At 39.2% G+C, this 20222-nt stretch overlaps 1 protein-coding gene across 1 annotated transcript in view; it reads right to left on the bottom strand.

Annotated features, from left to right (window-relative positions):
* The window catches only part of LOC136865957 (periodic tryptophan protein 2 homolog), a 247620-nt gene that overhangs the window by 9654 nt on the left and 217744 nt on the right, over window positions 1-20222 (bottom strand). Inside the window, exons 16-17 of the mRNA XM_067142521.2 lie at window positions 17608-17682; window positions 17303-17528 (exon numbers count right to left, since the gene is read on the bottom strand). Coding sequence (XP_066998622.2) covers window positions 17303-17528; window positions 17608-17682 — 301 coding nt within the window. The remainder of the gene's footprint in view (window positions 1-17302; window positions 17529-17607; window positions 17683-20222) is intronic.

Here is a 20222-nt window from a genome sequence, read left to right as displayed (position 1 = left end):
AACGTGTTCAAAGTACCTAATTTTGAAGTTGCGACCAGTTTGACCTATGTAAGAAGAATTGCAGTTGTGGCACTTAAAACGGTATACGCCTGATTTAGAAAAGACACTTGTTCTATTTAAGGAGTGGGAATTATGTAATAATTCAAGGTTTCTATTATTAGTTCGAAAAGAAATCATAGTATTATGTTTTTTGAAGACATTAGCTATACTATAGGTATTTGCATTGAATGTGAATGTGGTGTAAGCAGCTGGTTTGGGAATATCTTTTAAGAGTGTTGTGTTAGGGCGGTGTCTAAATTTGTTAATGATTTGTTCAATAAAATAAGAATTATAACCGTTAAATTTGGCAATAGAGCGGATGATGTTTAGTTCTTTATTTAAGTTATCCTTTGATAGCGGAATTTTGAAGGCGCGGTTAACCATACTGTTGTATGAAGCACGTTTATGTGACTGTGGGTGAAAAGAGTCTTGTTTTATGGTATTAGCTGTATGTGTGGGTTTTCTGTAAATCATATATGATAATGAGGAAGGTAATCTGTTTATTGTTATGTCTAGAAAATTAATAGATTTGTTTGATTCTGTTTCAAGAGTGAATTTAATATGTGGATCAATTTTATTGAGGCTATTAAGAGTAGAAGCTGCATTGAAAACTCTATCATCCAGTATAACAAATGTGTCATCCACATATCTAGCCCAAAATAATACATGTTTAAAGTCGTCATTGTTATCAATGAAATTGTGTTCTAAAAAGTCTAGGTATATTTCTGCAAGGATCCCCGAGGCTGGAGAGCCCATAGCTAAACCATCTTGTTGATAAATTGTATTGTCGAAGATGAAGAAGTTGTTAGTAACTACTAATTTTAAGAGGGTCATAAAATCATTAATTTCAAGTTTGCTTAAGCAACTATATGTATTTAAGTTATTTTCAATAATAGGAAATAATTTTTTGATATTAATACTGGGATACATATTGACAATATCGAAAGAGTGTAGAGAGTGGTGTGGTTGGATTTTGAAGTTATTTAATTTCTCAACTAGTTCTATGGTGTTTTTTACAGACTTATTCGATAAAAATTTGTAATTATTCTTAAGAAATTTATGAATGAATTGTGCTAATTTGTAAAGTGGGCTGGGTCTGTAATTAATAATTGGTCGAATAGGGACGTCAGTTTTATGAATTTTAGGGAGAGATTTAGCGGTTGGTAGGCCTGGATTCATGCTTAATAATTTTGTTTTTTCATGTTCAGTAAATAAGAAAGAAGAGTTCTTAAGGGTTTGTTTTAGAAGACGTTGAATTTGTTGGGTAGGATCTTTCTTTGTTATAGAAAAGGAATTATTGCTGAAGAAATTTTTGGTTTTCTCGATATAATCAAATTTATCCATTATTACTGTAGTGTTACCTTTGTCAGCTTTTGTGATGATGAGGTCCTGGTCTTTAATTTTCTTTTTGAGGTTAAGAATGTGTTTACGTTCAACGAAGGGAACAGTGTTGCTATTATCATTGGATGTGTAAATCTTATTAAGTTTTCTTTTAACATCAAGTCTAATTTCGTCCTGTAGTTCTAAAGGCATTTTTTTGATAGCCAATTCAGATTCAGTGATTGTATTAAAAACACTGTTATTTTTATTTAAGTTAGGCCAGTTATGTTTAGGGCCTTTTGATAGGATTAAGTTATCATTATCATCTAGGGTTGTTTTGGATAAGTTAATAACAGGGGGGTGGAACTTACTAATTATACTGTCATGATTTTTTGGTTCATTAGGTAATTTAGTAAAAGGTTTCCTTGTCGTAGAGATATTTTTGAGATTGTTAAGTTTTCTGTCTAGAATTGATTGCTTTTTGGAAAGTATGAAGAATAATTTATCGTCTATATGGGATTGAAATAAGTCCCATTGAGCACTTGATAGTAGGCGAGTTGCTTCGAGGTGAGATTCGTAAAGACGATTGTTTAGGAAAGATTTCTTCCTATAAAGGAATTTAATTTCATTGGTTAACCATATCTTGTTAATTTTCTTTTGTGTTCTTGAACAATCATAAGAATTGCGATGTCTAAAACTGGTAGGTTTAAGAAAATTAGGGGTTAAATTATGCGCGATACACTGTTTAAGAAAATTAATATCTTTGCCTAGCTTAGCAATCTTGATTTTAAGGCCTAAATAGTTATAGGCTTTAGATTTTGCTTGGTAAGCGTTATCATTTAAAGTTAAAAACTTCATTATTGTTCCGTATTGAATAGAGAAATAAGATGTACAATATAATAGGTTAGGATCCACCTTTCAATACTCCGTAATAAGATGGTAAGAAGTAGTTACAACCTGTTTAATGGGACCGGTTTCAACACATTTTAAGTGTCATCATCAGCCAATTTTCGAAGATCTTAAAACAACTAGCACATTGAATACAGGCAAAAAATTAACAATGTATCATAACGTAGCAATTCAGTAAATGTTCAAAACACAATAATCACAGTCAAGAGAGTAAACAGAACATCACTATCTTGCGCCGAAAACAAATATAGCTGAAGTTCATAAGCAGGTCAAATATTCGCTTATGTAAAGTCGTTGCTAGGCAGGTCTTGTAGGCATTTGTTTCTCCGGCCGAAGAGCAAAAGGTGACGTGAATGAAGTCTTAGGAAAACAGTATAGGATTAAATTTCGTCAAATTTCAAAGTGGATATATAGGTTTTATAAAATAATTTAAAACATTAAAAAAGAATAAAGCCAAATAAAAAATATATTTAAAAAATAGGGAGAAATAATGAAAGAAATACGAGGTTCAACTCGAAACAACTTGCCGTAGTAATTGATAAAGAAATGAAAAATAGAGAAAGGGGGGAACGTTAATTAGAGGGTGGTGATGGTGGTGGTGGTGGTGGTGGTGGTGGTTATTGTTATTAGAGGAAATATAATTGGGCAAAAATCCTTAATATAATATGAATTCGAAGAAAAAAGAAAAAAGAACCGACACTTCGAAAAATGAAGATATCGGTTAAAGGAAGACAAGGGCCACGAAGGGCGTGAAAATGAAAGACTCCCTAGCCCTCGCAAACCTAATAGCATCGGGGTCGGAAAAGAACAAGAATTGACCAAGGGAGGTCGGACAGGATAGATGAAAGTGAGGAGCCTGGCACAAGTAAGTGGAAGCAATGCCAGGACTCAGCTAAGGGCCCCGTGGTCGCCAATCCACGCTGCTTACACCACATTCACATTCAATGCAAATACCTATAGTATAGCTAATGTCTTCAAAAAACATAATACTATGATTTCTTTTCGAACTAATAATAGAAACCTTGAATTATTACATAATTCCCACTCCTTAAATAGAACAAGTGTCTTTTCTAAATCAGGCGTATACCGTTTTAAGTGCCACAACTGCAATTCTTCTTACATAGGTCAAACTGGTCGCAACTTCAAAATTAGGTACTTTGAACACGTTAATGCAATAAAACACAACAGATTTTCGGCAGTGGGACAACACATACATGACACAAAACATGCTTTCACTACAATAAACCAGGATATTGAAATTCTCAGCACTCTAAATAAAGGCCCTCTCCTAGACATCACCGAAAACTGTTTTATACACCTTGACCAGTTTTTCAATCCAAATCTTAATCTGAATGATATTTCTGAGAAACCCAATCCCCTTTTCGATTTTCTCATCTCCTTTTTAAATAACCTGAAGTCAACAAATAAGGAATCAATCTTTCACAATTTACACAACACCCTCTCATGCCACTTCCCCCTTCCGCAACACCCCCCTTGATCCTCCTTAGTTCTCCTCCTTCTCACCCAAGGGACTCTGAACTTCGGAGCGTGGGTTGGCGACCACGGGGCCCTTAGCCGAGTCCTGGCATTACTTCCACTTACTTATGCCAGGCTCCTCACTTTCATCTATCCTGTCCGACCTCCCTTGGTCAACTCTTGTTCCTTTCCGACCCCGACGCTTTTAGGTTTCCGAAGGGCTAGGGAGTTTTTCATTTTCACGCCCTTCGTTGGCCCTTGTCTTCTTTTGGCTGATATCTTCATTTTTCGAAGTATCAGATCCCTTCCATTTTTCTTTCCTTCCCACCCTCCATCCCCCAGGGGTTCTGAACTTCGGAACGTAGGTTGACGACCACGGGGGCCTTTAGCTGAGTCCTGGCATTGCTTCCACTTACTTGTGCCAGGCTCCTCACTTTCATCTATCCTGTCCGACCTCCCTTGGTCAACTCTTGTTCCTTTCCGACCCCGACGCTATTAGTTTTCCGAGGGCTAGGGAGTCTTTCATTTTCACGCCCTTCATGGCCCTTGTCTTCCTTTGGCTGATATCTTCATTTTTCGAAGTATCGGATCCCTTCCATTTTTTCATTTTTTCTTTCCTTCCCATCCTCCATCCCCCAGGGGCTCTGAACTTCAGAGCGTGGATTGGCGACCACGGGGCCCTTAGCTGAGTCCTGGCATTGCTTCCACTTACTTGTGCCAGGCTCCTCACTTTCATCTATCCTGTCCGACCTCCCTTGGTCAATTCTTGTTCTTTTCCGACCCCGATGCTATTAGGTTTGCGAGGGCTAGGGAGTCTTTCATTTTCACGCCCTTCGTGGCCCTTGTCTTCCTTTAACCGATATCTTCATTTTTCGAAGTGTCGGTTCTTTTTTCTTTTTTCTTCGAATTCATATTATATTAAGGATTTTTGCCCAATTATATTTCCTCTAATAACAATAACCACCACCACCACCACCACCACCACCATCACCACCCTCTAATTAACGTTCCCCCCTTTCTCTATTTTTCATTTCTTTATCAATTACTACGGCAAGTTGTTTCGAGTTGAACCTCGTATTTCTTTCATTATTTCTCCCTATTTTTTAAATATATTTTTTATTTGGCTTTATTCTTTTTTAATGTTTTAAATTATTTTATAAAACCTATATATCCACTTTGAAATTTGACGAAATTTAATCCTATACTGTTTTCCTAAGACTTCATTCACGTCACCTTTTGCTCTTCGGCCGGAGAAACAAATGCCTACAAGACCTGCCTAGCAACGACTTTACATAAGCGAATATTTGACCTGCTTATGAACTTCAGCTATATTTGTTTTCGGCGCAAGATAGTGATGTTCTGTTTACTCTCTTGACTGTGATTATTGTGTTTTGAACATTTACTGAATTGCTACGTTATGATACATTGTTAATTTTTTGCCTGTATTCAATGTGCTAGTTGTTTTAAGATCTTCGAAAATTGGCTGATGATGACACTTAAAATGTGTTGAAACCGGTCCCATTAAACAGGTTGTAACTACTTCTTACCATCTTATTACGGAGTATTGAAAGGTGGATCCTAACCTATTATATTGTACATCTTATTTCTCTATTCAATACGGAACAATAATGAAGTTTTTAACTTTAAATTGAAAATGAGGTTGCGTAAATTACTAAATTACTTATCCTAGGGGAAGAGTATTGACCGTACTGGAGGTTACATTGGTAAAAAATAGGAAGAAGTAAAAATAAATTGAAAAATCAGAAGACGAGTTAAAAAACGGAAAGTTTCTGGGTAAATCAGAAGGGTTGGCAGGTATGAATTCCCCTTTCCATCACATCAAGGTTGAATGTTACAAGAACTTGCATAGCTATACACTACTGTTTTAATTACTTATTAAGAAATTTTAAGATCCTTTTATTTTACGATAGTTTTTGTGGCTTTTCACGAACACATCTTTTACATCAAGAGCTGCCAAACAGTGACAATGAAGAGAAAACCATTGGCTCTTTAGACATTTAAACCTTTTATTAGCCAAGGACAAGTTGTTTTTAATATTGTGTTTTACCCATGTTACTTGTGTTTTTGTGTATATTTTAACTATCATTCAGGATCACAGCTGATATGTTTTCCATGGAAAACAAAAAACATGTATCAACCAAAAATTTTCAAAAATTAATTAATGTTATTGTACGTTAATCTAAAAAAATCATATTTTAAAGTGGTGGAAAGGTGTAACTTCCCAAAAGTACAATTTGGGATTTGTTGTATAAAAATGTACAAGACATAAATGATCAGAAATTTAATTCTATATAACTTTAATTATGTAGAATTTATTGACACGACCACTAGTAACATAAGAATTTGAAAATTACATTTTAGGGATTTCCCTTAACTACCATTTCACTCAGCATGAATAAAACTAAATATAGCTTAGATTGTAGTGTATCATTCCCCGACTTTACATACTGATTTCATTAAATTCTCATCAGCCATTTTCTCTTGATGCCCGGACAGACAGACAGACAGACAGACAGACAGACAGACAGACAGACAGAAAATTAAAAAGAGCATTTCTTTGTTTCTGTAGACAGGCCCAATACACAAATACCATTGTTTTTAAATTCGGAGCAATGTACAGATAAAGTTCTTATTTTATATATATATATATATATTGATATCGTAATCTTAGCCAAATGATCCCCAGTTTTAGGTGGCTGCCATGGTGAGAAGCCAGTGACAATATCACAAGTTCACTAGCATTTGAATTACCAGTCCAGCCCCGCGGTGTAGGGGGCAACGCGTCCGCCTGTCATCCAGCGGCCCTGGGTTTGATTTCCGGCTGGATCAGGGGTTTTTAATTGTAAATGATTAATATCCCTGGTCTGGGGCCTGGGTATTTGTGTCATTCTTAATGTTCCTTTCCTCACATTCAACACTTTACACTTCTGCCATTTCCAAACACACGCAGGTTCACAACATATAGTGCAATGTAGGGGCAAAAGATCTTCTTAGGTCGACGTCCCGAATAAATAGCATTAAAGAAAGAAAGAAAAAAAAAGCATTTGAGTTTTCCACTAGACACTGTCTGAACTCACGAATCTGAATGTAACTTAAAAGCTTCTTAGCCTAGATTCACAACTATTTTTTATTTTCCACCTTTGTCGATACATTCATTGCTTAAGGCAACTTATTGGTTAAAAGTGGTACATGTTTCGTATGTTATTAACATCTTCAGCCACATAACACTGTTTAGATGAAAAATTCATATATTGACAAAGTATCAATGCTTGAGAGCCTCTTTCACTCCAACTCAGCACGTAACCTACACGTGGTGCCCCCGTAAAGCCGAGCAACCCAGTGGAAAGTTGGGTAACCTATCCCAGCGGGAAGCTGGGTCGGTGAGCCAGTCCATGCTGAGGGCTTCAAGTCTTATAACCTTTATAGTTAAACCTTCGTTACCTTTTAGGTAATAACCTGTCTACTATTCTCTTAGAACTTGAAGCATGGAGAAAACTTCTATCAGAACAAATATCCCAGGTGGTAAGCAATCCACCTTCATTTAGGGTGGGGCAAGCAGGCCATCAGATTCTGGGGAACCTGCACCTTCATGCATTCCACCATTACAAACTCCACACAAACAAATGAAGAATAAGAGAAACTTCACCTACCTAGCTATTATAAACATCAACTCACATCTTAAAGTGGATAAGCTAAAACAGACACTTGGCATGCTAGACAAGTACAACATCAAGATAGCAGCGCTCCAAGAGACCCGGTTTTCAGATGAAGATGCCATTGAGTCAGAAGCTTATAGGATCTATGAGGGAAAACCAGGTGAAAGAGTGCTGAGTACAGTCCCACACCGAGGCACAGGTTTAGCAATATATTGCAGTATGGTCGATCACAATTTAGATTTCATTTCACCTAACGGAAGAACTTCCTCACTGTCATTCTGATCTCGTAACAGAGAATACACCATAGTGAGCTTCCACGCAGCCACAAATGACACCAACCGGAAAGAGCTGGAAATAGTTGAACACTTTTGGGACTCCCTAGAAGAAATACTAGACAAGATTCCATATCATCATTCCACCATACTCATGGGTGTCTTTAATGCGCAAGTTGGCAAGGAACAAAAATACCAAAGGATAGTAGGCCTCTAACCAAAGCACAAGAGAAAAAACAGGAATGAAGAGCATCTCACAGAACTCTGTGATAAGTACAACTTGGTCTTAAAATCAACATCCTTCAAATATCTCCCTAGGAAGGCCAAGACCTGGAAGAGCCCAAACCATATGTTAGGCGAATTTCAGATTGATCATGTTCTATAGACAGAAAACATAATAGAGAAATACTAAACGTCAAGGTATTGCAAGTAGCAAACATAGACTCTGATCATTACCTTTCACTTGTCAAGGCTAATTTTCCACCTTTGAGAAGAACAGCAAAACCCCCAAGGACCTCCAGGTTCAACTTTCTGCGACTACATGATGAAAACTGTGCCTTTCAGGATACTCTCAAGAAGAATACACAGAAAGAAGTTTAGCCAGCCCTACAGAAAGCTCGTCTGGATGCCACCCACGGAAGTATCCACACTATGTCCAACAAAGGCAAGCACCCTTGGTGGACAATGGAGTGCGACCAGGCCATAGAGGATAAAGTGGAACCAGCACAAGAATGAAGCCAACCATGAGGCCTTCATCACGCAAAGAAAGGCAACAGCAAACACCGCACGCAGAGCCAAGAGGAATCACCTACGAACCCTGCTGCAACAAGCAGAAGAAGACTTCCAGAGAAATAACTCTAAGAGACTTGTACAAGGGACTGAAGAAACAGGCAACCCAGTATATTGCCCCTACCTTACTTCTTCGTGGGCAGGACGGGAAGATTCTACTGAACAATTGGGACTGCACCAATATTCTTGCAGATTATTTCCAGAAGTCCTCAACACAGAAGAACCTACTGAAAGACTAATCTTCCATGAGCTTTCAACCAGAAAAACTGATTCTTAACCTTCAAAGTAATAAACTTCATTGTTAGGTTCCGTATTGAGTTGAGACTATGCTTAAGTAAATACAAAATTTTAATATTCCACCTTCTCAATACTAAAAAATCACTTGATGTTTTTACAAAAACATTACAATGATATTAATAGGTACTAGTTTCGGTCCACTGTGGACCATCATCAGCCTAGCCAAATTACAACAGTAAAAGACATAGTGATAAAAATAGTGTGGAGAAATGAGAGAGGATCTAGAAGGATGGGATGGTGGTGGAATGACAGACAAAAGTGCTTCTGAAGCATATACTTAGTTATATATTTTCAATCGTGCAACACAGGAGTAACTGCCAACCAAAGACTATCTCATCAAGAGTTTTTACGTGACTTCACAAGATTTTACTTGTCAATGTGAACACTTCTGTTACTTTTATCATTATTCGCAAATACGGTTTTTCACTTTTGTCTGTCATTCCACCACCATCCCATCCTTCTAGATCCTCTCTCATTTCTCCACACTATTTTTATCACTATGTCTTTTAGTGTTGTAATTTGGCTAGGCTGATGATGGTCCACAGTGGACCGAAACTAGTACCTATTAATATCATTGTAATGTTTTTGTAAAAATATCAAGTGATTTTTTAGTATTGAGAAGGTGGAATATTAAAATTTTGTATTTACTTTAAGCATGATTCTTAACCACCTGACAGGAAAGAAATAGAAGATATAATCAAGAACCTAAAGAATAACAGGGCCTCCGGTGAAGATGGTATAGTGGCAGAGATGTGGAAATACACAGACGAACAATCCCTACAGAGTCTCCACCAGATCTTAAAAGATATATGGACAACAGAGACCTTACCGGAAGGATGGACGTCAACTGTGATACACCCACTCCACAAGAAGGGAAGCAAGATAGACCTCAATTATTACAGAGATATCTCCTTATTACAGGACACCTACAAGATTCTTTCTGCAGTCCTGTTAGCTAGAGTTACCAGCCAACTTGGACTCTCAATTAGGTGAATATCAGGCCGGCTTCCAGGCTACTACATCTTGCCCAGAGCAGATACAAAATCTCAAGACCATCCTCAACTACAAGAGTCGAAGAGGACATCCCTGAGTAGTTGTCTTAGTAGATTTCCAAAAAGCATACAACTCGGTGGGTAGAGAGACCCTTTTCCTTCACCATGCAGGAACTTGGCCTTGATGAGAAGACCTTAAAATTAGTCCAGGCCACTTTGAAGGACACCACTTTTAAGGTCAAGTTCAGAGGTGAACTACCGTATTTCACGGCATAATCGTCGCACTTTTTATACCAAAATTTTCGAAAAAAATTGTAGGGTGCGACCATTATACGATGAATATTTAAGTTTAATACCAGTATTTGTATTACTCAAAAAATGTATTTATAACTAAATTGTATTTGATACAAATTTAAGATACACGTAATACTCGCGTTTATACATCAAAATAATTAAAATAGTCTAAAACAAAATTCATAATTTTTCGCAACAATTCGGCGAACGTTTTTCCAACCTGAAAATAAAAATGAACGTATTAAGTTAATTTGTCATTAATTTGAGTATTAAAGTTAAAATATTACTCTTGCAAAAAATTATCGCTTTGTTGTGAAATGCGGACTTACTGGTACGCAATTTATTCCAAATCTTCGGTGTCGCTATCGCAGGTTTCGCTATCTGATGCGCCGTCCTCGCCTCTGTTAATACCAGTATCAGATTCTTCGTCTCCCTGCCACACTGCGTCATCTTCGGAACCGTCTAGTGCATTCGAAATCCCAGTCCTTTTGAAGCTCTTGGAGACTAGCTCAGGTGGTATAAGATCCCAACTCTTCTTCACCCACGAGCATAACAAGTCCAAGGGTGGACGCCTGATATTTTCGGCGGGCGTCAATTGCTGATCGCCGCTCATCATCCACTCGTTGTAAAATCGACGTAAGTGGTCTTTAAAGGGTTTATTAACACATACGTCTAGTGGCTGCAAAGCAGATGTTAGGCCACCAGGAATGACTATCTGTCGTGTCTTATTTGTAGTGAGAATTTGCTTCACTTCGTTCACGAGGTGACCTCGGAAACTATCTAAAACAAGCAGAGCTGGTTGTTTTAGTAGTGCACCAGGTCTTCTATTCCACACAGTTTTAACCCAACCCTTTGGTTGCACTCGTACATGAATTCCACGGGGAAACTGTATATTCTTAGGCATCGTTTTCCTCTTGAAAATGATGTAAGGCGGCAACTTTCTCCCGTCGGCTGTAATGGCTAGCATTGCCGTGCATCGCAACTTCTCACTACCGCTGGTTTTCATTAATACACTCCGTGATCCTTTTAGCGCAATAGTGCTGTTGCGAGGCATATCAAAAAAGATTGGAGTCTGATCGGCATTACCGATTTGAGAAAGCAAGTACGAAGTTTCCTTGCGCAAACGTATGACAAATCGGTGAAAATATACAATCTTGTCCGTGTAATCAGCAGGCAACTTTTGGCTTAGTGTTGTTCTCCTTCGCACTGACAGATTGTGTCGTCGCATGAACCCCTTAATCCACCCACGAGTCGCCTTAAACTGAGTTGATATGGATGTTGATTCCCATAGGGAATCTGAAATATTTGTCCTGAATGAGCAAATTTATAATACCAATATAAATGGTCCGTTATTGGACATTATAAATTTTCCAGCTAGCTCATTCTTGGTTGCCAGCGTTTCGCCCTCGTGTGCTAGGGTGGGCTCATCAGTTGGTACCTAGCACACCTACCAATACGCTGGCTAGTGCATACCGTGGAGGCCACTGCGTAGGCCTACTGGAGCCACCGGCAGTGCCAATGCACTAAGAGACTTTGTCTCATCACTAAAAATTGATGCCTGCTTGGCCATCAGATGATATGGATGTTGATTCCCATAGGGAATCTGAAATATTTGTCCTGAATGAGCAAATTTATAATACCAATATAAATGGTCCGTTATTGGACATTATAAATTTTCCAGCTCCTACCAATACGCTGGCTAGTGCATACCGTGGAGGCCACTGCGTAGGCCTACTGGAGCCACCGGCAGTGCCAATGCACTAAGAGACTTTGTCTCATCACTAAAAATTGATGCCTGCTTGGCCATCAGATGATATGGATGTTGATTCCCATAGGGAATCTGAAATATTTGTCCTGAATGAGCAAATTTATAATACCAATATAAATGGTCCGTTATTGGACATTATAAATTTTCCAGCTAGGTGTGCTAGGTACCAACTGATGAGCCCACCCTAGCACACGAGGGCGAAATGCTGGCAACCAAGAATGAGCTAGCTGGAAAATTTATAATGTCCAATAACGGACCATTTATATTGGTATTATAAATTTGCTCATTCAGGACAAATATTTCAGATTCCCTATGGGAATCAACATCCATATCATCTGATGGCCAAGCAGGCATCAATTTTTAGTGATGAGACAAAGTCTCTTAGTGCATTGGCACTGCCGGTGGCTCCAGTAGGCCTACGCAGTGGCCTCCACGGTATGCACTAGCCAGCGTATTGGTAGGTGTGCTAGGTACCAACTGATGAGCCCACCCTAGCACACGAGGGCGAAACGCTGGCAACCAAGAATGAGCTAGCTGGAAAATTTATAATGTCCAATAACGGACCATTTATATTGGTATTATAAATTTGCTCATTCAGGACAAATATTTCAGATTCCCTATGGGAATCAACATCCATATCATCTGATGGCCAAGCAGGCATCAATTTTTAGTGATGAGACAAAGTCTCTTAGTGCATTGGCACTGCCGGTGGCTCCAGTAGGCCTACGCAGTGGCCTCCACGGTATGCACTAGCCAGCGTATTGGTAGGTGTGCTAGGTACCAACTGATGAGCCCACCCTAGCACACGAGGGCGAAACGCTGGCAACCAAGAATGAGCTAGCTGGAAAATTTATAATGTCCAATAACGGACCATTTATATTGGTATTATAAATTTGCTCATTCAGGACAAATATTTCAGATTCCCTATGGGAATCAACATCCATATCATCTGATGGCCAAGCAGGCATCAATTTTTAGTGATGAGACAAAGTCTCTTAGTGCATTGGCACTGCCGGTGGCTCCAGTAGGCCTACGCAGTGGCCTCCACGGTATGCACTAGCCAGCGTATTGGTAGGTGTGCTAGGTACCAACTGATGAGCCCACCCTAGCACACGAGGGCGAAACGCTGGCAACCAAGAATGAGCTAGCTGGAAAATTTATAATGTCCAATAACGGACCATTTATATTGGTATTATAAATTTGCTCATTCAGGACAAATATTTCAGATTCCCTATGGGAATCAACATCCATATCATCTGATGGCCAAGCAGGCATCAATTTTTAGTGATGAGACAAAGTCTCTTAGTGCATTGGCACTGCCGGTGGCTCCAGTAGGCCTACGCAGTGGCCTCCACGGTATGCACTAGCCAGCGTATTGGTAGGTGTGCTAGGTACCAACTGATGAGCCCACCCTAGCACACGAGGGCGAAACGCTGGCAACCAAGAATGAGCTAGCTGGAAAATTTATAATGTCCAATAACGGACCATTTATATTGGTATTATAAATTTGCTCATTCAGGACAAATATTTCAGATTCCCTATGGGAATCAACATCCATATCATCTGATGGCCAAGCAGGCATCAATTTTTAGTGATGAGACAAAGTCTCTTAGTGCATTGGCACTGCCGGTGGCTCCAGTAGGCCTACGCAGTGGCCTCCACGGTATGCACTAGCCAGCGTATTGGTAGGTGTGCTAGGTACCAACTGATGAGCCCACCCTAGCACACGAGGGCGAAACGCTGGCAACCAAGAATGAGCTAGCTGGAAAATTTATAATGTCCAATAACGGACCATTTATATTGGTATTATTTTAAACTGAGTTACCGGTATGTTGTGTTTGCGCGCTACCTCCTGTCCCTTAATTTGTAACATTTCATATGATACACTGCAGCCATTGTTACGTATTTCACTGACGTACCTAAACACTTCTTCGTCAATTATAGGAAACTTCCCTGTTTTAGGACCTCTAAACGCGCGTCTAGAAGGGTTTGTGCTTTTTAGCTTGTTTTTTACTTTCCGCCAGTCACGCACCAACTTTTCACTCACAGAAAATTTTCTTTCTGCAGCTCTGTTCCTGTGCTGTTCAGCGAAGGCAATTACGCTTAGCTTGAAGCCCGCAGAATAGTTTCTATATTTACCCATAATCGCTTATAAATGCTTCACACGTTAATGTTTTGCGATATAAATGACTTTCCGTAATTGTTCACTGTTAAAACAAATTATTTCTGCAAACACCCAAAACACAAATTAAAAACTTAAATTCTCACGCACACATGTCTACAGTAATCACGTAAATCTGAAACAAATAAATGCATCTGTGATCTGTCCATTCCAGAGCAGCCAATACTGTTAGGCAGCAAGGAAGCATGCAACAATTTATCAGTTTAGCTCGTTGGTTGCGACACACTACTGCGCTTGCGCAAAGCTTGCAAACCGGAGCTCTACTAGCGCGGTGTAGATCTACTGTATAGTTGACTGTATTCCGAGACGTCAGTAACAAACATTCATTTTTTTCAATTTCTTTTAAACATACGGTAATTAGGTTAATATTTCTTCCCAGTTATTGATGATTTTACATTACATTACTGTTGAGTTTATAAAATAAAACTTTAATAGCATTGGATAATAATTATCTTGACTGCTTGGATAAAAGTTTTCATCCCATGCCCGGACACTTATGACGTAGTAGTAAGATAAGAGTCTAGCGATGACAACTGAGACATCGTAAATAATTCGGCTGAATAATTCCGTGGAAATCTGCGTTATCGTCTTGGATTTCACTTCGTGCGCAATAACACAGGAGCCGGCCCCATGGTGTAGGGGTAGCGTGCTGGCCTCTTACACGGAGGCCTCGGGTTCAATTCACGGCCGGGTCAGGGAATTTTACCTGTATCTGAGGGCTGGTTCGAGGTCCATTCAACCTACCTAGCCGGTATTTCCTGGCGACGTTGCCGATAAGCGATAACTTACAGCCTTACGTATTTCAAATGGGAACTCATAATATGTAGGTGGTGAATAAATAGTACACTGTCTCGCGACCACGTTGTCAAACTGCCGATAGCCTACCGGTAAGCATAATATGTAGGTGGTGAATAAATAGTACACTGTCTCGCGACCATGTTGTCAAACTGCCGATAGTCTACCGGTAAGCCATGCGTCGTACATATACCGGTATTATTTATTTATACGTTGTGCAACATGTCGCAAACGTGACTGTGTTGTCAAATTGCCCATAAACCATACACGTATTTAAATTGCGCATTCATGTGCAACTTACGTTGCAGTTCCATTTACCTTTTAACCAGATTAGTGAACAAAATTTGGACGTGCGACGATTATGTAATTAAAGGTTTTGAAGTCCGATTTTTGTATTGAAAATAAAGGATGCGACGATTACGTGGTGGCGACGATTATGCCGTGAAATACGGTATCTGAGAGCTTCTCCATCAGGACAGGAGTGAGGCAAGGAGATGGACAACTGGGCGAGTTGGCCGTGCGGTTATGGGCGTGCGGCTGTGAGCTTGCACCTGGGAGATAGTGGGTTCGAATCCCACTGTCAGTAGCCTGAAGATGGTTTTCCACGGTTTCCCATTTTCACACCAGGCAAATGCTGGGGCTGTACTTTAATTTTTTTTTTTTTTTTTGCTAGTTGCTTTACGTCGCACCGACATAGAGAGGTCTTATGGCGACGATGGGACAGGGAAGGGCTAGGAGTGGGAAGGAAGCGGCCGTGGCCTTAATTAAAGTACAGCCCCATCATTTGCCTGGTGTGAAAATGGGAAACCACGGAAAACCATTTTCAGGGCTGCCGACAGTGGAGTTCGAACCTACTATCTCCCGAATACTGGATACTGGCCGCACTTAAGCGACTTGTACTTTAATTAAGGCCAAGGCCGCTTCCTTCCAACTCCTAAGCCTTTCCTATCCCATCGTCACCATAAGACCTATCTGTGTTGGTGGGACATAAAGCCACTAGCAGGAGATGGACGCTCTTGCATTCTCTTTAACTGCATCCTGGAGAAGATCATAAGGGAATAGACAGCAACATTACCACCAGGAGCAGGAATAAAGCTAGGGTACAAGAAAGACAACCTTAATGTCTCATGCCTAGCCTTTGCAGACGACCTCACCATACTAACTAACAGTACAGAGGAAGCTACCCACTAACTGCAGAGCCTACATTCTGTAGCAGCTAGGGCTGGCTTGAAGATCAATATCAGGAAGACTGAATTCATGACCAATATCAAGGAAGCCCCTTCCACAACACCACTGGAAGACACCACCATCAGAAAGGTGCCTGCGGTCAAGTACCTAGGAGAGTGGACCTCTGCAAACCAGAGTGAGAACCTAGCCATAGACACCAGGTGCACCAAGTTTGAGAGGGCCTATCACTCCTGCAGAAGCATCTACGCATCAAAGTACCTCTCCAAGAACCTCAAACTCAGGCACTATAATGCGGTAATAAAACCATCTGTTCTCTACGCCTCTGAGTGTCTCGTGATGACCATGAAAGACCCTCTCAGAAAACTAGAACTCAAAGAAAGGAAGATCCTGAGGAGAATACTAGGACCTGTAAGAGAAGAGGGAGACATCTACAGCATTCGGCCCAACGGTGAGCTATACAACATCAGAAAGACATCATTACTTGTATAATAGGCGCCTAGTCTTCTATGGAGATCTAACCCGCATGCACCCCTGCAGACTTACCAACAGGATCTTCGCTGTGGCAGGTAGAGGGAAGGCATCCAGGAACAAGTGGATCACTTCGGTCAAGTCAGATCTGGAACAACTGGGGATCCTGCACGAGTCCATATATGACCATCCACAGTATCGGCAAGCCACCCAGTGGGGAATTTCTCCAACGTCACTTACGAGTAGGAAGAACACTGAGACCAGCAGACCTATGTGGATGGAGGAAAGAAAGCTGGCTCACAGCCAGAAAATGAAGGAATAATGGAAGAGGAGAAGGCCCAAGTGATGAGATATGAGCCCCGTGGTCCTCAGCACAAAAAGATCTTGACATCTTAACTGCCCAAATGCTGAATAGGATGTGAGCTGTTATTGCTTCGTGGTGATACCCATTACTGAGTGTAGAGATGTTTTCAAGTGGTACACTTCGTTAGTGGCCAGGGGTGTGTTAAAGCCATGTAGCAGGAGGATAATTTGAAAGCTGCCATAGGAACTGTTTGTGCGACTTCTTTTCACTCCTGTTTTACATGTCTTTTCCTTGGTTAGAATTATGGTTTTTGCTTAACAAGGGTATAATAAGATGTAATAAGAGATGTCTCAAGAATTAATGAAGATATTTTGCATTCCAAGTACCATTGTAGTACATTAAATTTGCCCCAAGAAACCCAAATGTTATGCTATTTTGCTCATGAATGTATATTACTGCATATGATGTACTCTTTATAAAAATTTTCTCATTTGCACATCAATCATATAGGAGCATACAGGTTAAAACTTACATCTTACTAAGGTCATCATATTTCCTGGTGAGATTCTTCTGCAGGGCCAGGAGGATGGGCATGACATTGGCATCAGATCCATGTAATTTAGGTCCATGTATGGTCAACATGGCTTGGATCCATATAAGGTAGAACTCTACGTGGTGAGAAGACTCCAGGGCAGTGGCGAGGAACTTGAGTGATCGCTGTACGTATGGCTGGGGTAGGGTCTGGATTGCCAGATCCACTGTACAAGGAAACATTATTATTGTACTAAACACGGGTCTTATCAAGAAAAAGAACAGAATGATAGATTAAAACCTCACCTTCCTGGGGACTAACATTCTCAATCACCTCCTGGATGAGGGCAGCATCATTCAACTTGATAGCCATCATCAGAGCTGGAACAAAACACACAATAAGTTAGAAGGAAATGCCAAATAAATTTTCAGGTAGTGAATAACCAGTTTGGTTAATTTGGGTTGGCATCCTCTTTTTGCTCTGAAATATACTATAAGCAGCAAAACATTAAAAACAAATTTAAACCATGTACACTTTTTATTACAAATTCTTCCTCTACCTAGAGGATGTCCAAAGACAAAAACTAGTTTGTAAAGAACTCAAAAAATTAAAAATGATTGTGAAGTTAGATCTACAAATTTAAACAAATCTGAAAAACAATTACTGAAAGTAAAAGCTACAAAAACATTAAAAACATTTGAAAAGATATAAGAACAACTTAAGAAATAATTCCTACAAAACTTAAAATATAAGTATGAATATATTGGACTTCAGGCCAGTTGACCTTATTCCGATGAGTATAGATGATGTCACAAAATGACAAATTGACCCCCAGTCCACAAGTTCAACAGTGCTGATTCCAAAGACTCTTCATGATTTCCACCACCTTTTTGGGAATTGTCCTCCTGGCACTAATCATAAGACCCATCATCCGAATATCCTCCAGGTGATATTTTTCTGTGTAGAGTGGCACTGTAGGCAAACATGCAGCAAACTCCTGATTATCCGGGTGCGGATCATCCGGTTTGTGTGTTATCCGTGAAACCTTGAGGTTTCTTGTATTATTATTTTTAATTTTATTTCCTTTATTTTTGTCATGGTATTTTGAATACGTGTGAACTGCATGCTCGAAACTCGACTGCAAGTGTGCTGGAGGCATGCCTTGTTTGAGAACTAAACACTAAACAGTCTAATGTATAGTAGATCTTTGTTGGTGTTCTGCGATAACAGTCATGGCTATGAAGCAAAAGAAAGTGGTTTTAACTATTAAAAAAAAAAAAAAAAAGCACCTGAACTGAAAAGTTCAAGAAAGGGGAATCGGTAAAGAAATTAGTGAATGATTATGGGACTGGGATTTTGTATACTTTTGTACTGGTACCTCAAGTATTTTACCAACATTAGACATTGTAAGTAATTTTTATATTACCCTACTTTATTGATATAAGTTGTTATTGAATGTGTTAATTGTTTGACATTATTGCATTTTCAAAACAGTATTGTATGCTCTGTATTATTAGCATTAAAATGCACAAAATCATATTATGTGTTTTTTCCCGTTATCCATTCAAATGTGTCCGGTGATTAGCCCGAATAATCGAGTTTGCTGTATCTATATGACTAATACTTATCCTTGGTATCAGTTTTTTTAAATTCTTTTCTGAACCTCCTTTTCGTTCAATCTCCAGACAATAATCATTCTTTTTCTTTTTTCTTGTAATTTTGTGATCTTACCTACTTTCAACTTCACTATCACTGCCCTACGGTCACCCCCGAAGGCTTCCTTGGGCATAGATGTAACGCCCATAAGATCTTTCCAATGTCCTTTTTCCACCAATACGTAATCAATCAATGTTTTTGTTCTTCTGTCTCCTCATTCATACCTTGTAATCTTCTGGCTATTTTTCTTTCTGAACCGTGTGTTTCCTATTATTAGTTGGTTCCTGTGGCAGAAGTCCTTTAATATATCCCCTTCTTGATTCTTGTTGCCATAGCCATATGAACCCAGAATCTGTTCTCCACTCGTTTATGCAGTCAGTTCTCCCATTATAATTACGTACTTGCCTTCTATGTTTTTTCCCCACTTCTTCCATGAATTGTTTTGTATTCTCTTCTTTATTTCCAATTTGTGGAACATTTACTTGGAACAGATCTTGTGTTCCTGTCTCAAACAGTATCCTTGCTATAATCATTTTGAAATTTACGTATGCTTTCTAATGATTGTTCCTACTCCATTTACTACATCCTGTCCTCCAGTGTAAAACAGCCTATACACTTCCTTCAGTTTTCCTTACCCTCTTCTTCTCCATCTTGTTTCACTAAGACCAAAGATGGCTGTGTCCTTCTCCTTCATGAACTCTATCAGCTCTTTGGTCTTGTCTGTCAGGTTTGTACTAATGCAAAATACAAACATTTTAAAATTAATGTTGATTAATTCATACTATTACAGAAAATCACTATACGATATATCACTTTGTAGAGATTTAAGTTATTCACTTTACTGTTTAAAAATAGTGACCTCGAGTCAACACCCTTTATGGCGCCGACATATGTTTGGAACAAATGATGGCGTTGTAATGAGGAATAACTGTATTATATTTTAGATTGAATCAAGGCATTATTGGAATGTTTTCTATTTTTTGGTAATTGTATTTGATGTTATATTATCCATTACAAGTTGATGACATAGGTTAGTTTAAGGAAGGAAAAAAACATTGTTGGAATTTTTTCTAGCCTTTAAACTGATTTTTCTGAATGCACACACATCTTCCTTTGGCAAGGTTGATTTACTTTACCCATTACTCCATCATTCAGTTGATGTTCAACACACAAGGGGGGATCAAATATAAATGGGATAATATTTTGTATTTAAATTCATTAATTGAAAAACACAAGGCAATTACAATTTATTTTTCCACATAGT

Source organism: Anabrus simplex, chromosome 3 (genome assembly GCF_040414725.1).
Source record: "Anabrus simplex isolate iqAnaSimp1 chromosome 3, ASM4041472v1, whole genome shotgun sequence".
NCBI classification, from domain to species: domain Eukaryota; kingdom Metazoa; phylum Arthropoda; class Insecta; order Orthoptera; family Tettigoniidae; genus Anabrus; species Anabrus simplex.
Note: the sequence above shows the minus strand (reverse complement) of the source record. Positions and strands in the feature narration are given on the sequence as shown.